The sequence below is a fragment of the Ostrea edulis genome, chromosome 6, assembly GCF_947568905.1.
Source record: "Ostrea edulis chromosome 6, xbOstEdul1.1, whole genome shotgun sequence".
Taxonomy (NCBI): Eukaryota; Metazoa; Mollusca; class Bivalvia; order Ostreida; family Ostreidae; genus Ostrea; species Ostrea edulis.
Genome location: NC_079169.1, coordinates 72,270,981 through 72,291,670, shown reverse-complemented (window position 1 = coordinate 72,291,670; position 20,690 = coordinate 72,270,981). Strand labels below are relative to the sequence as shown.

General features: G+C 33.9%; 1 protein-coding gene and 1 long non-coding RNA gene across 3 annotated transcripts in view; one reads left to right on the top strand and one right to left on the bottom strand.

Annotated features, from left to right (window-relative positions):
* Nucleotides 1-20,690, top strand: part of LOC125667155 (vascular cell adhesion protein 1-like) — a 41,758-nt gene that overhangs the window by 8,988 nt on the left and 12,080 nt on the right. The window contains exons 4-5 of one of the 2 annotated variants that reach the window (XM_056140678.1): nt 5,174-5,307; nt 5,433-5,503. In XM_056140678.1, coding sequence (XP_055996653.1) covers nt 5,174-5,307; nt 5,433-5,503 — 205 coding nt within the window. Of the gene's footprint in view, nt 1-5,173; nt 5,504-20,690 lie in introns of both variants that reach the window. The other variant, XM_056140677.1, reaches the window with a different exon arrangement.
* LOC125667157 (uncharacterized) lies at nt 12,113-13,408 on the bottom strand. Its single transcript, XR_007367055.2, has 2 exons — nt 12,844-13,408; nt 12,113-12,523 (listed from the first exon to the last, which is right to left on the bottom strand). It is a non-coding gene; the product is annotated as an uncharacterized LOC125667157 (long non-coding RNA).

Below are 20,690 nucleotides of genomic sequence, written 5' to 3'. Positions count from 1 at the left end.
TTAGTTCGAATTTTTCTTGAAAATTTGTAAACGAGAGAAAATTTCCTTGTGCGTCGGTGAGATCGTTGATAAAGAAAATCCCCTTTTTAATCCAAGATATTTTACAAACCTGTTGTTTTTAATATTTCAATATTATGTCAAAGTGGCTGTTTTAGAATCTCTGAGGGGGCCGTGGTAGGATGTTGTACAATTTCACCCCATGCACTCATTGTATTACACCAAAAACTATTAAATTATTTGGATGCAATCAAAAGAACAGTCATGTAACAAATTTTTCATTGATTGCAGTTTTTCCTTAAAATTAAATTCAGTGAAATCATCTTTTTTAAATCGTATATAATACCAAGAACTTGAATTTTCCTTCGTGATTCCAAATTTTATTTTGATTTGTTTTGTACTCCTCACCACAGCCCCTTTTTACCCCAATCCAGACGGCTTGTGTTTTATGAAAGTTTGTTCTCAAACCAGAACATTGTGCAAAGGATTCTAAACAATCAAGTGATGAATTTAAGCTATTGAGATCATCTGCCAGTGTTAGAGCTGAATCATCCGCGTATTGGCTGATTAGATATTCTGTGTCACTTACTTTAATCCCTTTTATATTAGGGTTGTATTTCATAGATACATTGAGAAGTTCAACCGCAAAGATAAATATATAGGGGGAAAGAGTGTCCCCTTAACGAACTCCTACTAATTCTGAAAAAATCTGTAAAGTGTCCATTGTTCAGGACTGAAAATGAAATATCTGAATATAGTGTTTTAAACCATTTCACAAACGATGGACCAAATCCAAAAAAATCTAATGTTTTTGTAATAAGATTCCACTCCAAGGAATCAAAAGCTTTTTCGAAATCCACTAAAATAAGTATCCCAGGTAATTTTTCTTTATTTAATATTTCAATTAAATCGTATAAAAACCTAGTATTCTCCCCGATATAACGACCTTGTAATAAACCTGTTTGTGTTTCACTAATAAGTTTATCTAGAACTCTTTTCATTCGGTTTGCCAAACAAGATGATGCAATTTTGTAGTCAACATTTAAAAGTGAAATCGGTCGTCAGTTTTTTTTATATATTCCTTTGGTTTCCCTTCTTTGGGTAAACATGTATTTACGCCTTGTCGCAGAGTTATGGAGAAAGAACCCGAGTGGTAAGCATAATTTAGGGAGTTAAGTACAAACGGATGCAAATCTGATCAAAAAATTTTATAAAATTCGGCGGTGTATCCATCAAGTCCTGGTGACTTTCCGTTTTTCATTTTTCGAAGTGCGGACAAACATTCATTCTTTGAGATAGGTCCCTCTAGAGATTCAGACTCGTCCGCATCTAAAAAATTTAAATATGGTTTATATTGCAAAAGTCACGTAAATGATGATCCTGTATTTCACAATCACGAGATGTGTAGAGGGACTCATAGAATGTTTTTTGAATATTCATTATTTCTTCAATATTTGTGAACTCTTGATCTTCATCAATTAATTTAGTTATCATTTTTTCTATATAATTTCGTTTTTCTAAATTACAAAAAAAAATTCGTTGATCGCTCTCCCTCCACGTTCCACCTGGTTTTAGCTCTAAGTATTATTCCCTGTATTTTTTTATTACGTATATTTTTAAGTTCGTTTTCAGTTTTTTCTATATCCTCTCTCCTATCAGTATCATATTTAAAAGATAACTCGACCGGAGAATGATCGGACCTATAAGCATAACCAATATCTGCATTGACCGTAAAGACCTGGAGTGAAGATGATATAAGGAAGTAATCCAGGCGAGCTTGTTTACCATGAGGTCCATGCCAGGTGAACCTTGAAAGTGACGGGTTGTTTTCTTTCCACACATCAACTTGGTCATGCTCGGAAATCATCTCCAAAACCCGTTTTCTTGCTTTTGATTGTTATTGTTCCTATATAATTTTGTATCACTGGACTAGTCAAGCGGAACATTAAAGTCACCCCCAATAATCACAGAATCGTTACCAAGTGTTTCAAGTTGTTTAGAAATATTCTCAAAGAATTCGGGACTGTCTTCATTTGGACCATATAACACAGTTAATGAGTGTTTTACATTAAAGTAACTTATATTCAGAATTAAAAAGTTGCCTGAGTTATCTTTAAGAACATTTAAAACCTCAAACTGAAACGAGTTTTTAAGAAGAATAGCAACTCCTCTGCTATTGCTCGTATATGAATTAAAGTAAGCCTTGTAACCCCAATCATTACCCCAGCATTGTTCAACTTCTGTTGAACTATGAGTATCGACAAGAAAGGTAATATCATATTTTTTACGACATCTTTCAAAAATATCTCGTCGTTTTACATGATCCGACACCAAACCCCGATAATTAAGACAACCGATTTTTATATTAACCATTTTTATACTGTACTACTTTGAAAGCAAATGTATTCAATTCAGTATTTTGAGAGACTGACAGACCACTACCAAAGTATCTGAAATAAAGCAAAAGTTGCACTTGCAGAGATGCATAGATTGATGATTTATATACTATAATTGACATTCCTTCCCCGTACCTTCCGATTAGTTTATGATAAAGAAAAATTGCCCCGACCGCCGATCTCCGGTGGTGTTTAATCAATTCAAATAAAGAGTAAAAGTGCCTATTCTATATATCGCTGCATGTAACTTATGTACAAAAACAACGTATAAATTCAAATACTGATTGCATGTAACTCGCACATATACAAGAGTTTCTAAAGTCAAGCATGACAATGTTTATTTACATACGTCAATGCATTGGCCAAGTGACCATGTAGTAAGTTGGACGTAAATATTGAAAAGTAATCCTGGTACGTTATGAAAGTCATCAGTCTGGTCCCCGTCCCCGATGATTTTTTTCCAATACTGACATATAAAACCAGAACTTAGCGGGGATGGAACTGGAATTATTTCATCTAAAATATTTAACTAAGAAGAGGCCCACGACATAGCATTAAAGAAGATCTATGCTATCAATAACATTTTAAAAGACATTCAAAAATGGTTTACACATAAACATTATATATACCAAGTTTGGCCTCGCCCTTGAGTCAGTAGATCATTTTCAATTTACAATTTCGGAAGAGGCCTAGATCTTTATTACAGATGTGAGGTTGTAGGGAAGATGCTTTAATATTGATCAATTTTTGCTTCAACCTTAAGGCTCCGGGGTGCAGGAGTGATTGATTGATTGATTGAATGAATATTGTTTAAGGTCCTTCGAGAGAAGACGTCACCATTACCGGTGAAGGGCTGCGAAATTTAGGACTATGCTCGGCGCTTATTGCTTTTGAGCAAGGACGGATATTTCTCGTGCCACACTTGCTGTGACATGGGGTTTCGGTTTTTGCGGTCTCATCCGAAGGACCGCCCTATTTAATCGCCTTCTACGACAAGCAAGAGGTACTGAGGACCTATTCTAACCCGGATCCCCAGGGGAGCGGGAGTACAGGATGAATATATGAGGATATTAGGTCATATAGAGTTTACTGTTACAGAAATAGTACGAGTATGGAAATGAACCGGAACAACTCGATACTCTTTGGACAACTAACACTTCTACACATTGCATCGGTTCATCACTTATTCATATATGTACAGATATGTCACGAAAAGGTTTCCGTATATTAAGCTTGTGTCAAAGTCAGCCGTTGACTGTAAAAGTCAGCCCTTCTCGCAAAAGTCCAGTAGTAGTAGTATTCTCAAAATTTACGAACAAATTTTTAGTAAATCTGAAATAATAAATATTCCAACATAAACAGCATCAAAACATAAGTCTTTTCAATACTTTACACCACTATTCCTCATAAAATGTTAAAGACTGGGCATTTTGACATCATAGACAGTTGCTTCCTCAAGACAAACGGAACTCAGAAATAGTCATATCACGTAATAAGTCATCAAAAAATTACTATCTTAAACACTACTCTAATTCTACGCACAACTAAACTGAAGTTTATATCTTTAAAAACATGTTGGAGTTTATCATTGACAACATGTTCGTAGTTTTTAGTAATCAGATATTCAAATAGTTTGTTGGAATTCACATGGAAATGAATTGAATGGATATTTAGATACATTGGCGATATTTTATCTATCAACAATGTTCTCTTCCATTTAAATCTCGATTCCATATATTCCAGTGAACTCGAAATAGAAAGACACCACATTATTTCATATCTGCTTCATATTTTAAAATCTTATTGAACATAGAAGTTTATGACAAACTAACAAGTCCATTTTTCGACAAATGGGATTACTTCAGCTTCTCCATCGTCAACTTCCCATATTGATGTAGCAATATCCCACTATCATTTGCATTCGGTGTTTATATCTCGCGAGAGTATGTTCTGCGTATGATTTTTTTTTTTAAATCGAGAAATATGGCAAGCCCACTATTTATTCAAAAAATAAGAAATCTTTTTAAATTAAAGGTATATCTCTTATTTTAAAGAGATATCTCTTTAAAATGAGTGATATCTCTTAATTCTAAGAGATATCTCTCTAAATTGAGATATCTCTTTCACTTACAGATATCTCTTACATTTAGAGAGATATCTCTTTCACTTAGAGAGATATCTCTTTCACTTAAACATATCTATTACTTTTTGATATATTCCTTACACTTAGAGATATGTCTCTTTCACTTATAGAGATATGTCTTTCACTTTGAGAGATATCTCTTTCACTTAGAGAGATATCTTATATTTTAAGAGATATCTCTTTCATTTAGATATATCTCTTTTACTTTGAGAGATATCTCCTTCACTGAAAAAGATCTCTCTAAGATTTCCTAGAGATATATCTTTCAAAGTATGAGATATCTCTTTAATCGTTGAAAAAGAAATATCGCTCAAAGAGAAAGAGATATTTCTTTCCAATATGTTTTTTAGTTTGAATGCTTAAGGAATTCAGAAGCCCATTATTGATTTTTACTACGGATTACTCCATTTACCTGATTAAGATATAGGGCTTACGGCAGGTGTGACAGCTAAACAGGGATGGCTTACTACTCCTTTGGTGTTTTCAGTTATCCCTGTGTGTCCCGCCCTCAATTTTGTATTCTTGGTAGGATTTTGTTCACTTTTTCATCGAAAACATTATACCTCCTCTTGATTTAAATGTTTATTTCAATTAACATCGATGATTATAACAATGGTATCTTAACTTGTCTCTTCAGTGGATGCAGAAATTCCAACCAAATTCATGTTGCGCCCAAACAACAGCCTAGATGAAAATGACATGGTGAACTTGTCTTGTAATGCAAATGTTGGAAACCCAAATGGCTCCATTGCAATATGGAGAATGGATAAGGTATCAAATATACCAATATTGCTGAATGAAACAAATTCAGTAATTAAAATGGAGAATTGTACGACTATCGTCAGGATCACGCTAACGTATATCGTTTCTCGATATGACAACGGTGTGTTTTTCAGTTGTTCTTCACAAAACAGACAAACACAGAGACCGGCACCAAGCAGAAACACAAGTGCAATAGAAGTCTTTTGTAAGTTTAGTTTCCAGCAATTTGTTCTGATGTATTACAATTTATATCAAAATAGCAACCAAAAACAAATTTACATCTAACAATAAAAAAATTTGAAATGCATTATGTTATTTTGAACACAAACTATCTTCTATGCAAAATGAATGCATATAAAATAATATACAATTTTGGACTGTTTAGCAGGGAGACATCACAGATTATCACGTCTTATTATGGTTATCACCTGAGGGCGTCACCCTACTCAGATTTCATAATTTGTGATGTCTCCCTGCTGAACAGTCCATAATAGTTTTGTTATCCTGAAGAATCTGAACGCACAAAAACTATCACACATTTATTGACTTGTACCTTTTTTTAAATTTAAAACGTCAACAAATTCGTAACAACTTTCTCTGCAGAAAATTCTGATAAATTTTCAATAGTTTTCGAGGGTGAAATCAATATTACCCTCAACTACATGCACTATAGTGTCTCCCTTCACTTGACGAGCCCTCGGTCAATGAAATGGACTGTATTATTCTGAAGGATAATAATTGACAATGAAGATTATAAATTAACCAATGCTGAACAAACATAACATTTATAACCAAAACGTATTCAACAAAAATAAAACAAACGGGCACATGGATTAACGCCAGATGGCGCTTATTCTCAAAATACTAATAAAAAGTCACCCGCTCGATACAAATGATACTAATATATCAATACATTTTCGGGATGACAAAACCTTGAACAATATTTCAGATCTTGTTCTGTAAAGTGATTGTAAATGTAAATATAGTCAGTGAACATCTCCCCCTTTTAAAAAAAATTCAAACGGGTGAAACCAAACCCAATGTTTATGTGATTACTACAGAAACAATAACTTCCACTATAGTTTGTTTGGGGGAGTGTTGTTGTTTTTAGATTGTTGAGTCAAATAATGCGCGGATTTTTAAGTTTCACGGGTTAATACACTCATATTTTCTTTGGCTTTATATATATATATATATATATATATATATATATATATATAGTAACCACAAAACAAACCAATAAGACCTCCAATTTCATAAAATGAATGTTAATAATGTTTGTGATATTAAAGATATGTGTGCCGCATTAAACAGTGTTTTAGCCAGAGAGTTATCCGCAGTGAAAATCAGTGTGCCAAAAACGGCTTAACAATCGGTATGAATATGAATTTCCGTACCTATACTGGATTCCTAAACTACATAAAAACCCTTACAAACAAACATACATTGCTGGATCCAGTAAGTGATACACCAAGCGCCTATCTTTGCTCCTCATAAAAATGTTAACAGCTGTGAAGGAGAAACTTCAAACTTACTGTGCGACTACATATGCCAAAAGTGGTGTTTCTCAAATTTGGATTCTAAAAAATTCTTAAGAGCCATTCTCTGTAAGCATCAAAATTTTTATTATAGGGGTGGAAAGGTACCCTCACCGATTTTGTTGAAATTTGGCATATAGTGATTATTTGATAGCCTCTCATAGAATTTGGTATCAAAATTCGAAATTGAGGTACCGTTGCCATGGTAACAAGAACACTGTGAAAACAGCTCCCAAGATGCTTAAAAATGCTCGATTTTGTCCTGTTTTTGATTAAACATAAACAAATTAATTTTACTGATGTACAAATTTCTCTATTGCTTGCTTAAAGATTAGGTTCAGCATAATGAATTCTTAATAAAACATCAATAAATCAATATTGGATTACCTATTGTTCCTGAGGTTGAAAAATCAATATTTTAGCATTTTGACTAATTTTGAAAAAAATCATTTTAAACCCATTTTATGATATCATTTACAAGAAAACACAACAACACACATCAATGAAAGTTATATATGATTTAATTCATCCCATTATGTGTAAAATATTAAAAAAACGACCAATGTCTTATTTTGCTAAATAAAATTATATAGCTTGAAAAATTGGTTGCCATGGTAATATGAAAAATCTCATAATATGCACATATGAGTCAAATTTTAATAATTTATCAATATAATATCCTTAATCTATTAAATTTGACATAAACTATGATAAATATCATAAATTCTCATGTTATGAAATATTTCAGTTGCCATAGCAACCATATTTCAGTATTTTAATACAAGGTTTTAATAAGTAATCTAGTATGCTAATTTGTATCAGAAAGCATTACAGGTCTGCCTATTACCATGTGATAGTGTAAACTCATTGTCATATTATATTTGAACATATAAATTGATGTAAAAGTCTACTTAAATTAGCCATATAAATGATTAATTCTTTTGCTACCATAGCAACCATTATAAGATACATTTATATGGTTCCTTACGTTTTGAAGAAAAGTGCTGACTCTAAAACTGATTTGTGTCAGGAAGCAGAAACGTGTGTGCCTATTATTAAGTGAAAGTGTTCTGTCATAATCTTAATAATTGTTATAAAGTACAAATTTCATAATTTCCATGGATTAGTCATAAGTTGGATTAGTTGGTGTAGCAAACATTTTAAAAAATCTTCAAGTCAAAAGGCATTGGTAGAAGATCATTACATTTAAAATAAAATGAATTTTTTTTTAATGTGTTTGAATTACTTTGTATTGAATAGAATGTTTACTTTTCACAAGATAAAATTACATATTTATCTCTAGATATTTCCTGTAAAAGCATTATATGACTCTGTTTAATCATTAAGGTCTTCCGTAGCAACGGAAGACCTTCTACTTATTGTGCTGGTTAAGATTATTAAGGTCTTCCGTAGCAACGGAAGACCTTCTACTTATTGTGCTGGTTAAGATTATTCTTATTATTCTTTTTTTTTTTTTTCCTAGACGCTAACTTTAAAGCTTCATATCTCGCTCATTCCTCAACCGATTTTGCTCAAATTTTCAGCTTTAATACATTTTACTAAAGACTTTCAAAATACTTTTAAACATTTTGGATATTCTCTTCCGCTTGCGATTTATTTCCCTTTTAGTGAAATTTTAGGGGCTTTGGTTTCCAGATAAAGGCTCCGAGACTATAATAATTGGAGCAGAGAAAACACTGAATTGGTAAAGTAGAAGCATTGTAGTTGTGCACATCATATTTTGTTTTTTGATTTCGCCATTTAAAATGGCGATAGAGAGGGGTCAAAAATCAGGACGCCTGAAAGAGCGAAAATTTGCACATAATTTCCTTTATATCTTTTAAACTAAAAATATTTTGTTAAGACATGTAGAATAAAAGTTGTGTAGAATTTCAAGAGCTTTTATTTGACACCAGTAAAAAGGGGCTGGCCCCTTAAATTAGGGATCTACGGCCCCTAAAAGTTTTCGCTTTATAGCTCAAAAACGGCAAAGAATTCGATATGGCTTCCGATGGAAAAGTTGTTCTTTAACATCTTATTTATCTCATGAAATTGTTATTTTGTTCGAATCTTGTGTTATATTAGAGTAAAAAGCTATACCCGTAAACAAGTAGCCATTTTCATTTGGCAAGTGAGCGAGAACTCTTCATGCGTATAACTGAAATAAACTTGCTAAAAATAACATACCTGACTACAATAGATACTAATATTCATTTTAAATAAGGTTTTTAACATGCTCTGTGGTTCAAATACAAATTATTTAATGATACATTTCTCTTTTTCTTTCGTTTTAACATAAACAAACCTTCAACAACAACAAAAGGAGAGAGATAAATTATCTTTTATTTGTTTCATATTAGAATTAAAATAAGTAATATACATAAAAATAAAACGTTCAAACGTAAAATAAATCATGGTCAATAACTGCAAGCTGTTTACATTCTTCACGGTCAGCGTTGTTTATACAGTTATGTAACCCAACTCTCGCCTCGCTCGCAGGTGGCCAGAGTGACAAGCTTGCATAATCAAAACAAAAACATCGAAGCTAACTCGGCTTTCGTCCATCGCATAAATAAACACATCAATTACTGGAAAATTATGTTTGAAATCATTTTGAATCCTTTTACATTATATCATACTTAATTAACAATTATATTATGTTTTATTTCAATTATAAAGTAATTGTAAAGATGCTACCGCAAACATTTCGAGTTAGTGATCAATGGACCTCATAATATTTGTGTCAAGTTATACATACATTTAAAAAAACCTACACAATTTTCCTGATTATTTATCGGGTTGTCATTTTCCTCACAATAAGTTTACGGTAAGGGTATGTGACGTTTCTAATTGTCAGAAAAAATCGTACTAAATAAAATGAAGTAGTTTTAAGTTTTATTAACTTATAATTGTCTGCATACAGAAGGATTTATTTGTCGGTTCATTTCATTTCATCTAAATACAATCATGCGTGCAAGTAGATGCGGTTTTTATAAGTGAAATGAAAAAGGCAAGAGCGCCCCAAATATATATATACATCTCAAGCGTCTTATTGTGTTTAATTTTGGAGATTCATCACATGTGGACAAGCAATCTGTGATTTAACTCTACTTTAGCCAGTTGATACACAAGCTTTCTGCATTCTCTACAAAGTGAAAAAAATGGATCCTTTTTGTAAGCATAACAAATAATTTATAAACTTTATTTTTTAAATCACGGGTTCTTACCATGATTATACCAACTCTAAACATGTATAGAAAATCATCAGAAATCCACATCGAATCAGTCTCATTTCATTCAGTCATTAACTGCAAGCATTTTACATACACACCGGGGTTTGTTCTTGTTTACAATTACGTAACCCATGGCTCGATTGCCCGAGTTCGGCGCCATCGCATGTGTACCAGCGATCAGCGGCAATACATGTACACACAAAAACATTACCGTTTTAATGTAATTTGCAAACACAACGATTTACAGAAAATTATGTTTTTAATAAAATCGGATTTTTCAAATGATTGGTGGAAGGACAGGAAGTTCCAGTTCCCACCCTCCAATATTTTTGCCAACATATGCTTGACAGTATACAATACAGATCGTTAATTTACGGTCATGCCCTTTCCAGGCATGTAAAACCCGGGGGGGGGGGCAGGAAACCTAACGTTTTACTGTTAATTTACTATGAAAATGGTCATTGGAAGGCCTGTTGCCCCCCCCCCCCCCTTTTGTAGTGAAATGCGCTAATGTTATGTAAAGAACAAATTTTTTGGTGTACAGAAAAGTTGGAATTTTTTTTTCTGGCTGCCCCCCCCCCCTCCCCCCACTTTCAAAAACGATGTTACGTGCCTGCTTTCAATCTGCCTTATGTCTACCTCTTTTGTTTTTACCTATTGAGGATTTTCTGTTTGGTTGCCTGCCTCTAACTATATTGCATTTAGATTTCATACTTACAACAGATTTTCATGTTAATTGAGGCTGCATTAGGACCTGACCCAAGGACATATGGTCAAGTTCAAGGTTTTTATGTCACACAGCTCCGACGGAAGACCTCTCGTTGCTTTGCAACGAGCTTTGCTCTAGTTTGAATTTAATTATTACAAAGGGGGAAATATGAAGAAAAATGTGTTGCTATGGAAACATCAACCATAATCATTGAAAACAATTTAATGTACATGTACTTCAGTAGATTTATTCTACAATATCATAACTTCATCTTTGTATTCATAGAATGGTTAAAATATACTAATTAAGAAGGAATTCAATTTGTAGTTTAGTTGCTATAGAAACCTACTTCCATGGAAACATTATGTTGGTGATTTAGATTTCTTTTCATTTACATTTTAAACTACAAGTAGTTTACCTACTTATACTCATTTGAGTCAGTTTTGACCAGATATAGCTAGTCCAAAAGTCCTGTTATGAAAATGTTGGTAATCTGACTGTTTTGTCTCCATGGAAACATTAAATAGGAACTGTAGCAGCTACATGTAACTGTAGTATATTAATGATTGGGTATGCATTCTTTTCCCCAACATTTTCTTGACCCTGATTTTTATCAGCTACCCACATACATATGTACTAACGATTTCTAAATTGTTTTGTGTGTCAACTAAAGCTGCAAGGTACCAGAAAGATGATGTTACTTAGGTCATAATCTACTTACACCAGTACACCACCCTTTCATTTCATTTCTTTATTTCTCGATTAATCCAACTTTAGTGGGGAAAAAACAACTGAACATGGATGGCCTTTTGGCTTGTGTCAGTACTTTCTCCATAAGTACATAAGTGCACTTTTCTAATTACTTTGTTGCAAATAATTTCATTCATTTCCATGAATACCAGATTCTGTGATGATGGCATTAAAAAAGATTTGCAATGCAAAATCAATGCCCATTAAAATTCCCAAATCATCCATTGTTTATAACAACACAATTTACAGGGGTGGGGGATTGCTATTGTTAAAAACAGGTTTTGGTTTTGTATCAAAATTATAATATGGGTTTATGTGTCATACATGTAGATGAATGACTTATAAGATGCATGCATTACAAAAAATACTGCCCAACTTCCTATTCGGGGTGGGGGTGGGGTATTATTTTGTTTTTAAAAGCAAATTTTGTGTCCATCTTGGTTATATTAAGAATATGAATTTAAAGAATTATCATGTTTCTGTTAGACTTATCCTGATTGTTTTCTATTAGATTAAAATTGTACATTTTAAATTGCAGTCTGTGAAGCTCTCAGTCAGTCTAAAAAATAAATTAAACAATCTTCAATCATATGTTCAAGCTTTATCTAAAAATGAGTTTGTAAACAATGACTAACACACTATATTTGTTTTTGCATATACAATGTATATCAGTATTTTTCTGTAAACTATGGACATGTACAGTTGCATTGTTCAGTTGAGTACAGTTCCTTCCATGAAAGGGGATGAGAAATTCAAAAACAGGTTTAGACATTCTCCAACAGTTTCAGCCTCTGTGATTTTCTCAGTGGACACATTCCAGTTGAACAATCTTTAAACAAGTTCCAGCCATGTTGGATCCACTTAAATTTTAATGACCCACAACTGTGTTGTCATAATGATGATACCAAGTCTTATACATTCCTCACAGAAAATATTTCTGTCTTAATTTCATTTAGAACATCCAATCTTGAATCTGCACCCCCTGACTGTCAGAGCTACAAATGTATATTAACAATAATAAATATTTCTTGCTGATTGATAAGTTTAAATAACATCAGAATGAGCAATTGCAAACTTCAAAATGAAATTAAATTTAGATTTATGAATATTTGCAAACGTTAAAGTTAATGTGATAAATCTTATTCACAAACACCTATCGGCACAGGCATTTCCATGTACAAGATTTTGCTTGAAGTTTATATTCAACAGTCAACGGTGAATTGCATATGGAATTGGATAAATCTATATAATATATTTGTTTACTGTCTAGTTATTTTACAAACTGAGGCAAAATGAATGATAGTAAAGTACTTACGGATCTGAATTGTTATGACAACAGCATTGGACACATTCAATGCCACCTGTGCGTTTCTTTTTCGGCCAATCTTCTCAGAAGTTTTTGCATACAAGTTCTCCCTGTTGTAATCACGATCGCAGCGTAAATCCACTGATACATCACCATTGAAAGCTACCCATCGAGATCATAACGGCCTCCGACAAACACTTAAGTATCAAATGTAAAATTCTAGTTGATCTAAAGACTTAAACCAGCTCAAAATATCCAAATCACCGCTCACGAATTTCTACTTTCACTTCAGAAAAGGGACGTAACTTGTCTTGATCATGAATATACTTGGAATACGCATTGCAGTCAAGAGTCGAGGTGATCTAGATTTCGGAAAAACTCGCATATTTTCGCAATAGTGCAAATTTTAAAATCAATTTATTTTCTTAAATGAAATATGACATCTCTAATTTTTTGATATGTTATTCTAGTAGATACGATACACATTTATCAATGTAAGAACAACCCACCAGTGGTTGTGTTTTTGCACAATATTGAAACAATTTTCTCTCATTTTCAGTGGGATTTTGGGGTATTTGAGGGCGTATATTTCATGTTAAGGTGTTGCAGCAAATTAATTTTATTTTTAAAAATTACACACAACATATCTTAATTAAATAGCAATGGAAATTAAATGAATATACACATTTTTATAAAGAAAAATTCAATATTTACTGAGGGGCACCTCTTTTCACAAAATTGGATGTCTTGTTGCCATGGAAACACGAGTCAAAGCCCATTTTTAAAGGTGTCATGATTAAAGGACTGAAGTATGTATACTTTGTGTAAAATTTCGTCAAAATCCGTGTCGGTCGTTTTCCACATGTTTTGATGCTTACAGAGAATGGCTCTTAAGAACTTTTAGTAAACTTGAAATCGCCAAACTTTTCCCAAATCAATAACATCAAAACCTATGATTTTTCAACACTTCACACGACCATTCCTCACGATAAATTAAAGACTAAACATTTTAACATCATACACAGTTGCTTCTTCTACAAAAATGGAAAACGGAAATATTCATATCTTTTGTTCAGGCATCCAAAACATTACTTTGTTAGACACCACTCTGATTCCACGCACAAGTACTCTGACGTTGAAATAGAAAATATGTTTGAGTTCCTCATTGACAATATCTTCGTGGTCTTTGGTGATCAGGTCTTCCAAAAGTTTGTTGGAATTCCCATGGGCACGAATTGTGCTCCTTTGTTAGCTGACCTGTTTTTATATTCATACGAAGCAGAATTTATTAAAAAAGTGTCTACGTGAGAAAAAAAATATCTTGCTGTGGCCTTAAAATTCGACATTTAAATATATCGACGACGTTTTGTGTATTAACAATTATAACTTTCATTCATATGCCGATTCGATATATTCCTGTGAACTTGTAATAAAAGACACTTCTCCTTCATACTCAGATATTTTATTGAAAGTAGACATTAACGGCAAACTGACAACTCAACTGTATGACAAATGGGATGATTTCATCTTCTACGTCGTCAACTTCCCATATTTATGTACCAATATTCCATTGTCACCTGCATATAGTGTTTATATATCTCAACTGATTCGATACGCAAGAGCTTGTTCTGCGTATGGTCAGTTTTTAAATCGAGGCAAGCTACTGACAACCAAGTTGATGGTACAGGGATTTCAACAGTCTCGACTGAAGTCAGCATTTTGCAAATTCTATGGTCGTTATAACGATCTAGTTCGTCAATATAACCTATCATTGTGTCAAATGTTGTCTGATGTGTTTCATATCGATTTTAAGGCTTTTTTGGCACACTGATTTTGACTACAGATAACTTCGTTTACCTGATCAGGATATAGGGCTCACGGGCGGATGTGACCGATTGACACGGGATGCTTACTCCTCCTAGGAACCTGATCCCACCTCTGGTGTGTCCAGGGATCCGTGTTTGCCCAACTCTCTATTTTGTATTGCTTATAGGAGTTATGAAATTGATCAATATTTGTTATCTTCACCTTTCACTTACTCTTAATATCTTTTTCTCAATTACTTCAGTTATTTCTTATAATTTAAGAAATAAGAAAGGTTGTTGTTGATAATCGATTGGTTTAAAAGGAGAGAAAAAACGTCGCAGGTAATACGACGTCACAATGCACATTTTACATCGCCTGTATTATATTTCTCGCGTTTTTATCATACACTTACAGAATATGAATATACAAGTAATTTCAAACAGAAAATAATAAAAACATCTCCATAGCAACAGGACTATCATTCTATATGGAATAAATTCAATGATAAACATAAAAACATATCTATAGTTTCAACATGAGTTAAAATAAATACATGTAAGATGGGTAATTATCGTATTATCAACCAATACAGTATTTATGTAAGGATGGGGAGGGGGTAACTATAGTGTTCATAACGCCATAGAAAACATGAAAACCAATATTGATGCTTTCTGGAAATGTTTCTACTAACATATGATAAAAACATGTAAAAATAAAAAGAATTCATTGTTCATTTTATTTTTCAGGAGGTAAAAATATATCTGATTTGGTGAATAATTGCCATCTAAAAATTGCTCATAAGCAGCCGTGCTTCTACTTCATATGGAAATAGATGGACATCTTAATACCAATTTTTGAATGAAACATTCGCTCTCTAAACAATGATGCTAAAACACAAAATGTTTCTGCCGTCAAACGCAAAACATTTGCTTCAAGGTCATTTGGCATATCGGGACATACCGTGTTGAATGAACTTCCAATAAACATTAGAGCAATCAGCAATTATAATATTTTCAAGCGCCAACTTAAATCGTTGTATTAAATCATTGCTTTCAACTAACTTATTATTCCTTCATGGACATTGCTATGTTGACAATTAGTCAATTTTAATGTTTCATACTTGTGTATCTTTTAATTTAATTTGTACAGCGCCATTGATAGCATTTTTGTTCGTAAACTTTTGCGCTTTTATAAATTTAATAATAAATAATAATAATATATAAATTAAGGCTTTAACTTCAATTTGATATAAAATTTGTATCACTCTTTTTATATCATGTGTAAACACTATCTGAAACACCTGTACCAATTGTTACAGAAAGTAGATAAGAGGGGTTACTATGACAACCGTAGCTTAACAATTCCCGTGAAAACCATATGAAAGGTGAAGATAGCGATTGGTGATCAATCTCATAACTCCTATATGCAATACAAAAATAGAGGGTTGGGCAAACACGGACCCCTGACGCGGGTATGTTAAAGCAGGTCATGCTCCATTTATGCACGTAAACTGCATACTTTCTAAAATCTGTCCTACACAGAGAGAGGGAGCTACTAACTTTTAAAAACTATTTTGGTGGTATACATCAGAACATTTTGTATCATAACAACATGATGAACATGCGCTTCCGTATGACGTCATTGCATGACTGTTATAAATGCAAGGTGAAGATAACGAACAGTGATCAATCTCATAACTCCTACAAGCAATACAAAATAGATAGTTGGGCAAACACGGACCCCTGGACACACCAGAGGTGGGATCAGGTGCCTAGGAGGAGTAAGCATCCCCTGTTGACCGGTCACACCCGCCGTGAGCCCCATATCCTGATCAGGTAAACGGAGTTATCCGCAGTCAAATCAGTGTGCCAAGAACGGCTTAACAATTGGTATGAAACACGTCAGGCAGCATTTGACCTAATGCGAGGTTGTATTGACGAACTAGATCGTTATAACGACCATAGAATTTGCGAAATGCTGACTTCAGTCGAGACGGATATATCTTAATAGAAATAGAAAAAGTAGCACACTACCCTAGGATTTAAATATTGGTCTAACTGGCGATAATGACGGTAAAATAACCATAGTTTATCAGAATTACTTGATAGAATCCTAACATTTTCAGTAAGAAATAATTATCAAACATTTAAACACGAAACCATCTAGCCCATGTTTTACATTTTGCACTGATGATATTCAGTTTTCTCTAAAAGTTTTCTGAACAGACGATTCTATCAATAATTTCTGTGTACATTAGTTTATTACCTTTCACACGGTGGATAAAAAGTATTTAAAAATATGAGGCGTAGTGTGCTACTTTTACAGTTTTATTGCAGTGTGTGACAGAAGAAAATAGGATCGACATGTTAAATGCAATGTTTTCCCCGTTAAACAAAGTTGTCAATGAATGAAATTAACATACCTTCATAATATAAATAAATATCCCATATATCCCATGTCATATATTTTAAATACACCACATTTCGTTGATATTTACACGACACACTTTAATAAATTCTTTACATGTGTCAATGTCACTCGATATATAATTATGACGTCAATAGTTTACTTTCATATTGATCAGATAGAAATTACATGACAGCAACTTATAACTTTCCATATTTATTTCGATCTTAGTAGCTGCATGGTTTATTTCATGCATAAATACAACGTACATAAATATAAAATCGGGGTTTGATATATACTTAGTGGTGTACTTATTTCAATTATGACGTCTCATTGTTTCGCGGATTTTATCCCAGTAAAGATTTTCATAACCTGCCTTAACAAACCCACGGAATGTAAATACGTATTTTAGATCGATAAAATATGGCATATTCACAGATTTAAGAGATGAAGCTAATAATATTTCTCACGATGAAAGTATCAAACAAAAAAATAGAATGGAAACTGCATCAATACCGGAAACACGTTTTCCGTCCCCTTTTTCCTTTGATGCTATTATTATGGAGAAAAATTGTTCGGTTCATTTTTTATCATTAATTGATATATTCTGTTTCATACTTAGATATTTCATTGGAAATGGATATCAACGGCAAACTAACAACTCAATTTTATGAAAAATGGGATTATCATCTGCACATGGTGTTTATATATCTCAACTGATTCGATACGTAAGAGCTTGTTCTGCGTATGATCAGTTTTTAAATCGAGGCAGTAAACTGGCAAACAAGTTGATGTGCAGGAGTTTCAACAGTCTCGTTTAAAGTCAGCACTTGACAAATTCTATGGTCGTTATAATGATCTAGTTTATACAACCTATAATTGGGTCAAATGCTGACTGGCTTGCTTCGTACCATTGTTAGACCGTTCTTGTCACACTTATTTTGACTACAGATAACTCTGTTTACATGGTCAAGATATAGAGTTCACAGCGGGTTTGACCGGTCGACAGTGGATGCTTACTCCTCCTAGGCACCTGATCCCACCTCTTATATGTTCAGGGGTCCGTGTTTGCCCAATTCTCTATTTTGTATGGCTTAAAGGAGTTATGAGATTGATCACTGTTCCTTATCTTCACCTTCATATTGGAACAAAAAACGAACATGAATTTTAATATTTGTTAGGAATTGACATGGCCACAATTTGAAGTCTTCTCTGTAGAAATAGATAACAAGAAGATATAAAATGATTGCACAGTCAACGAAGCCATCAGAGTGACTGCCAATCCAATATATTTATGGAGAAATGGAAGTGCAGTTGTTCAATAAGTCGTTCAAAATGAAGGAAGAGGTCAGGCGGTGACTTAAACTGTGTCGCGTAGTATCGGAGGAAAAGTTCAGGATTGATTGTGAAACGGAAATTGTGGAATTTGTTTCGATCTGAGTCCAAGGAATCATGAGTTGGATTTGAGTGAACTAGGTTGTTCATGATGACGGGTCATGTGATAAAGTTGAGGACGACCGAGCAACTTTAGCATTGCAGAACTCAGCTTCTGTGATGTCGAACATTCTTTGTTATACAACTTGACTAACTGCTTCATTACAGTAGCTAACCATGTACATGATACGTAGTTCCGGCCTCCGATATTGGAACTCCAAATTCTTTTGATAAAGTACTGCAATCAAAGAGCATTTTTCAGACAACCAGATTTGCTGTTATCTCATCAAAATCAACCTTAATGGCAGACTAACAATTCAACTTTATGACAGCCATGATGACCTCAGCTTTTCCATCGTAAACTTCCCATATTTATGTGGCAATGTCACAGTATTACCTGCATATGGTGTTGATGTTTACCTCGATTCAATACGCAAGAACTTGTTCTTCGTATAATCAGTTTTTAAAGCGAGACAGGCTACTGACAAACAAGTTGATGTGACAAGGGTTCAACAGTCTCGTTTGAAGTCAGCAGTTTTCAAATTCAATTGTCGTTATAACGATCTAGTTTGCCAGTACAGCCTATCATTGGGTCAATGTTGTCTGAAAAGTTTCATACCAATTGCTAGATCGTTCTTTACACACTCATTTTGATGACGAATTACTCCATTACCTGAACAAGCTGAAGGGTTCACGACGGGTGTGACCGGTCAACAGGGGATGCTTACTCCTCCTTGGCACCTGATACCCTCTGGTATATCCAAGTGTCGGTGTTTGTCCAACTCTTATTTTTGCATTCCTTATAGGAGTTGAGATTCGTCATTGTTCGTTATCTTCACCTTTTCATTAAAAGAAATCATAGCGATATGATAAAGTCGTTTTTGTTTTAGAACGCTTGATCTAGACATGATAAAATTGCTCATAATGCAGGGTGAAGATAACGAACAGTGATCAATCTCATAACTCCTACAAGCAATACAAAATAGATAGTTGGGCAAACACGGACCCCTGGACACACCAGAGGTGGGATCAGGTTCCTAGGAGGAGTAAGCATCCCCTGTTGACCAGTAACACCCGCCGTGAGCTCCGTATCCTGATCAGGTAAACGGAGTTATCCGTAGTCAAAATCAGTGTGCCAAGAACGGCTTAACAATCGGTAAGAAACACGTCAGACAGATTTGAACCAATGCGAGGTTGTATTGACGAACTAGGTCGTTATAACGACCATAGAATTTGCGAAATGCTGACTTCAATCGAGGCTTTTGAAATCCCTGTACCATCAACTTGTTTGTCAGTAGCTTACCTCGATATAAAAACTGACCATACCCAGAACAAGCTCTTGCATATCGAATCAGTTGAGATATATAAACACCATATGCAGGTGATAATGGAATATTGCTACATAAATGTGGGAAGTTGACGATGGAGAAGCTGAAATCATCCCGTTTGTCATACAGTTGAGTTGTCAGTTTGCCGTCAATGTCTACTTTCAATAAAATATCTAAGTATGAAGCAGAAGTGGACCACTCTGTGGTGTCCTTTATTTCGAGCTCACAGGGATATATCAAATCGACATATGAATGAAAGCTATCATTGTTAATAGACAAAACGTCATCGATATATCTAAAAGTCGAATTGAAGGTCACAGCGAGAGATTTTTTCTTCTCACGTAGAAGTTTTTGAATAAATTCTGCTTCATATGAATATAAAAACAGGTCAGCTAACAAAGGAGCACAATTCGTGCACAATATCAAAGTTGCACATGCTTAATCCTCCTAGGCACCTGATCCCACCTCTGGTTCGTGTTTGCTCAACTATCTATTTTGTATTGCTTGTAGGAGTTATGAGATTGATCACTGTTCGTTATCTTCACCTTGCATGTAGCAATATTTCAGTATCGTCTGCATATGCTATTTATGTCTCTTAATTGATTCGATACGCAGGAGTTTGCTATGTGCCTGGTCGGCTCTTTGATTGATACAGGCTACTGACAAATAAGTTGATGCTACATGGGTTTGAAAGTTCTCGTTTAAAGTCAGCATTTTGCAATTTTGAGGTCGTTATAACTATCTAATCTACAATACAAGCTGTCATTGGGTAAAATTATATTTGACATGTTTCATACCAATTGAGGCAGCTCTTTACACACTGAGTTTGCCTATGGATTACTCTGTTTAGCAGATCGAGTTTAGGGTTCACGACGGGTGTGA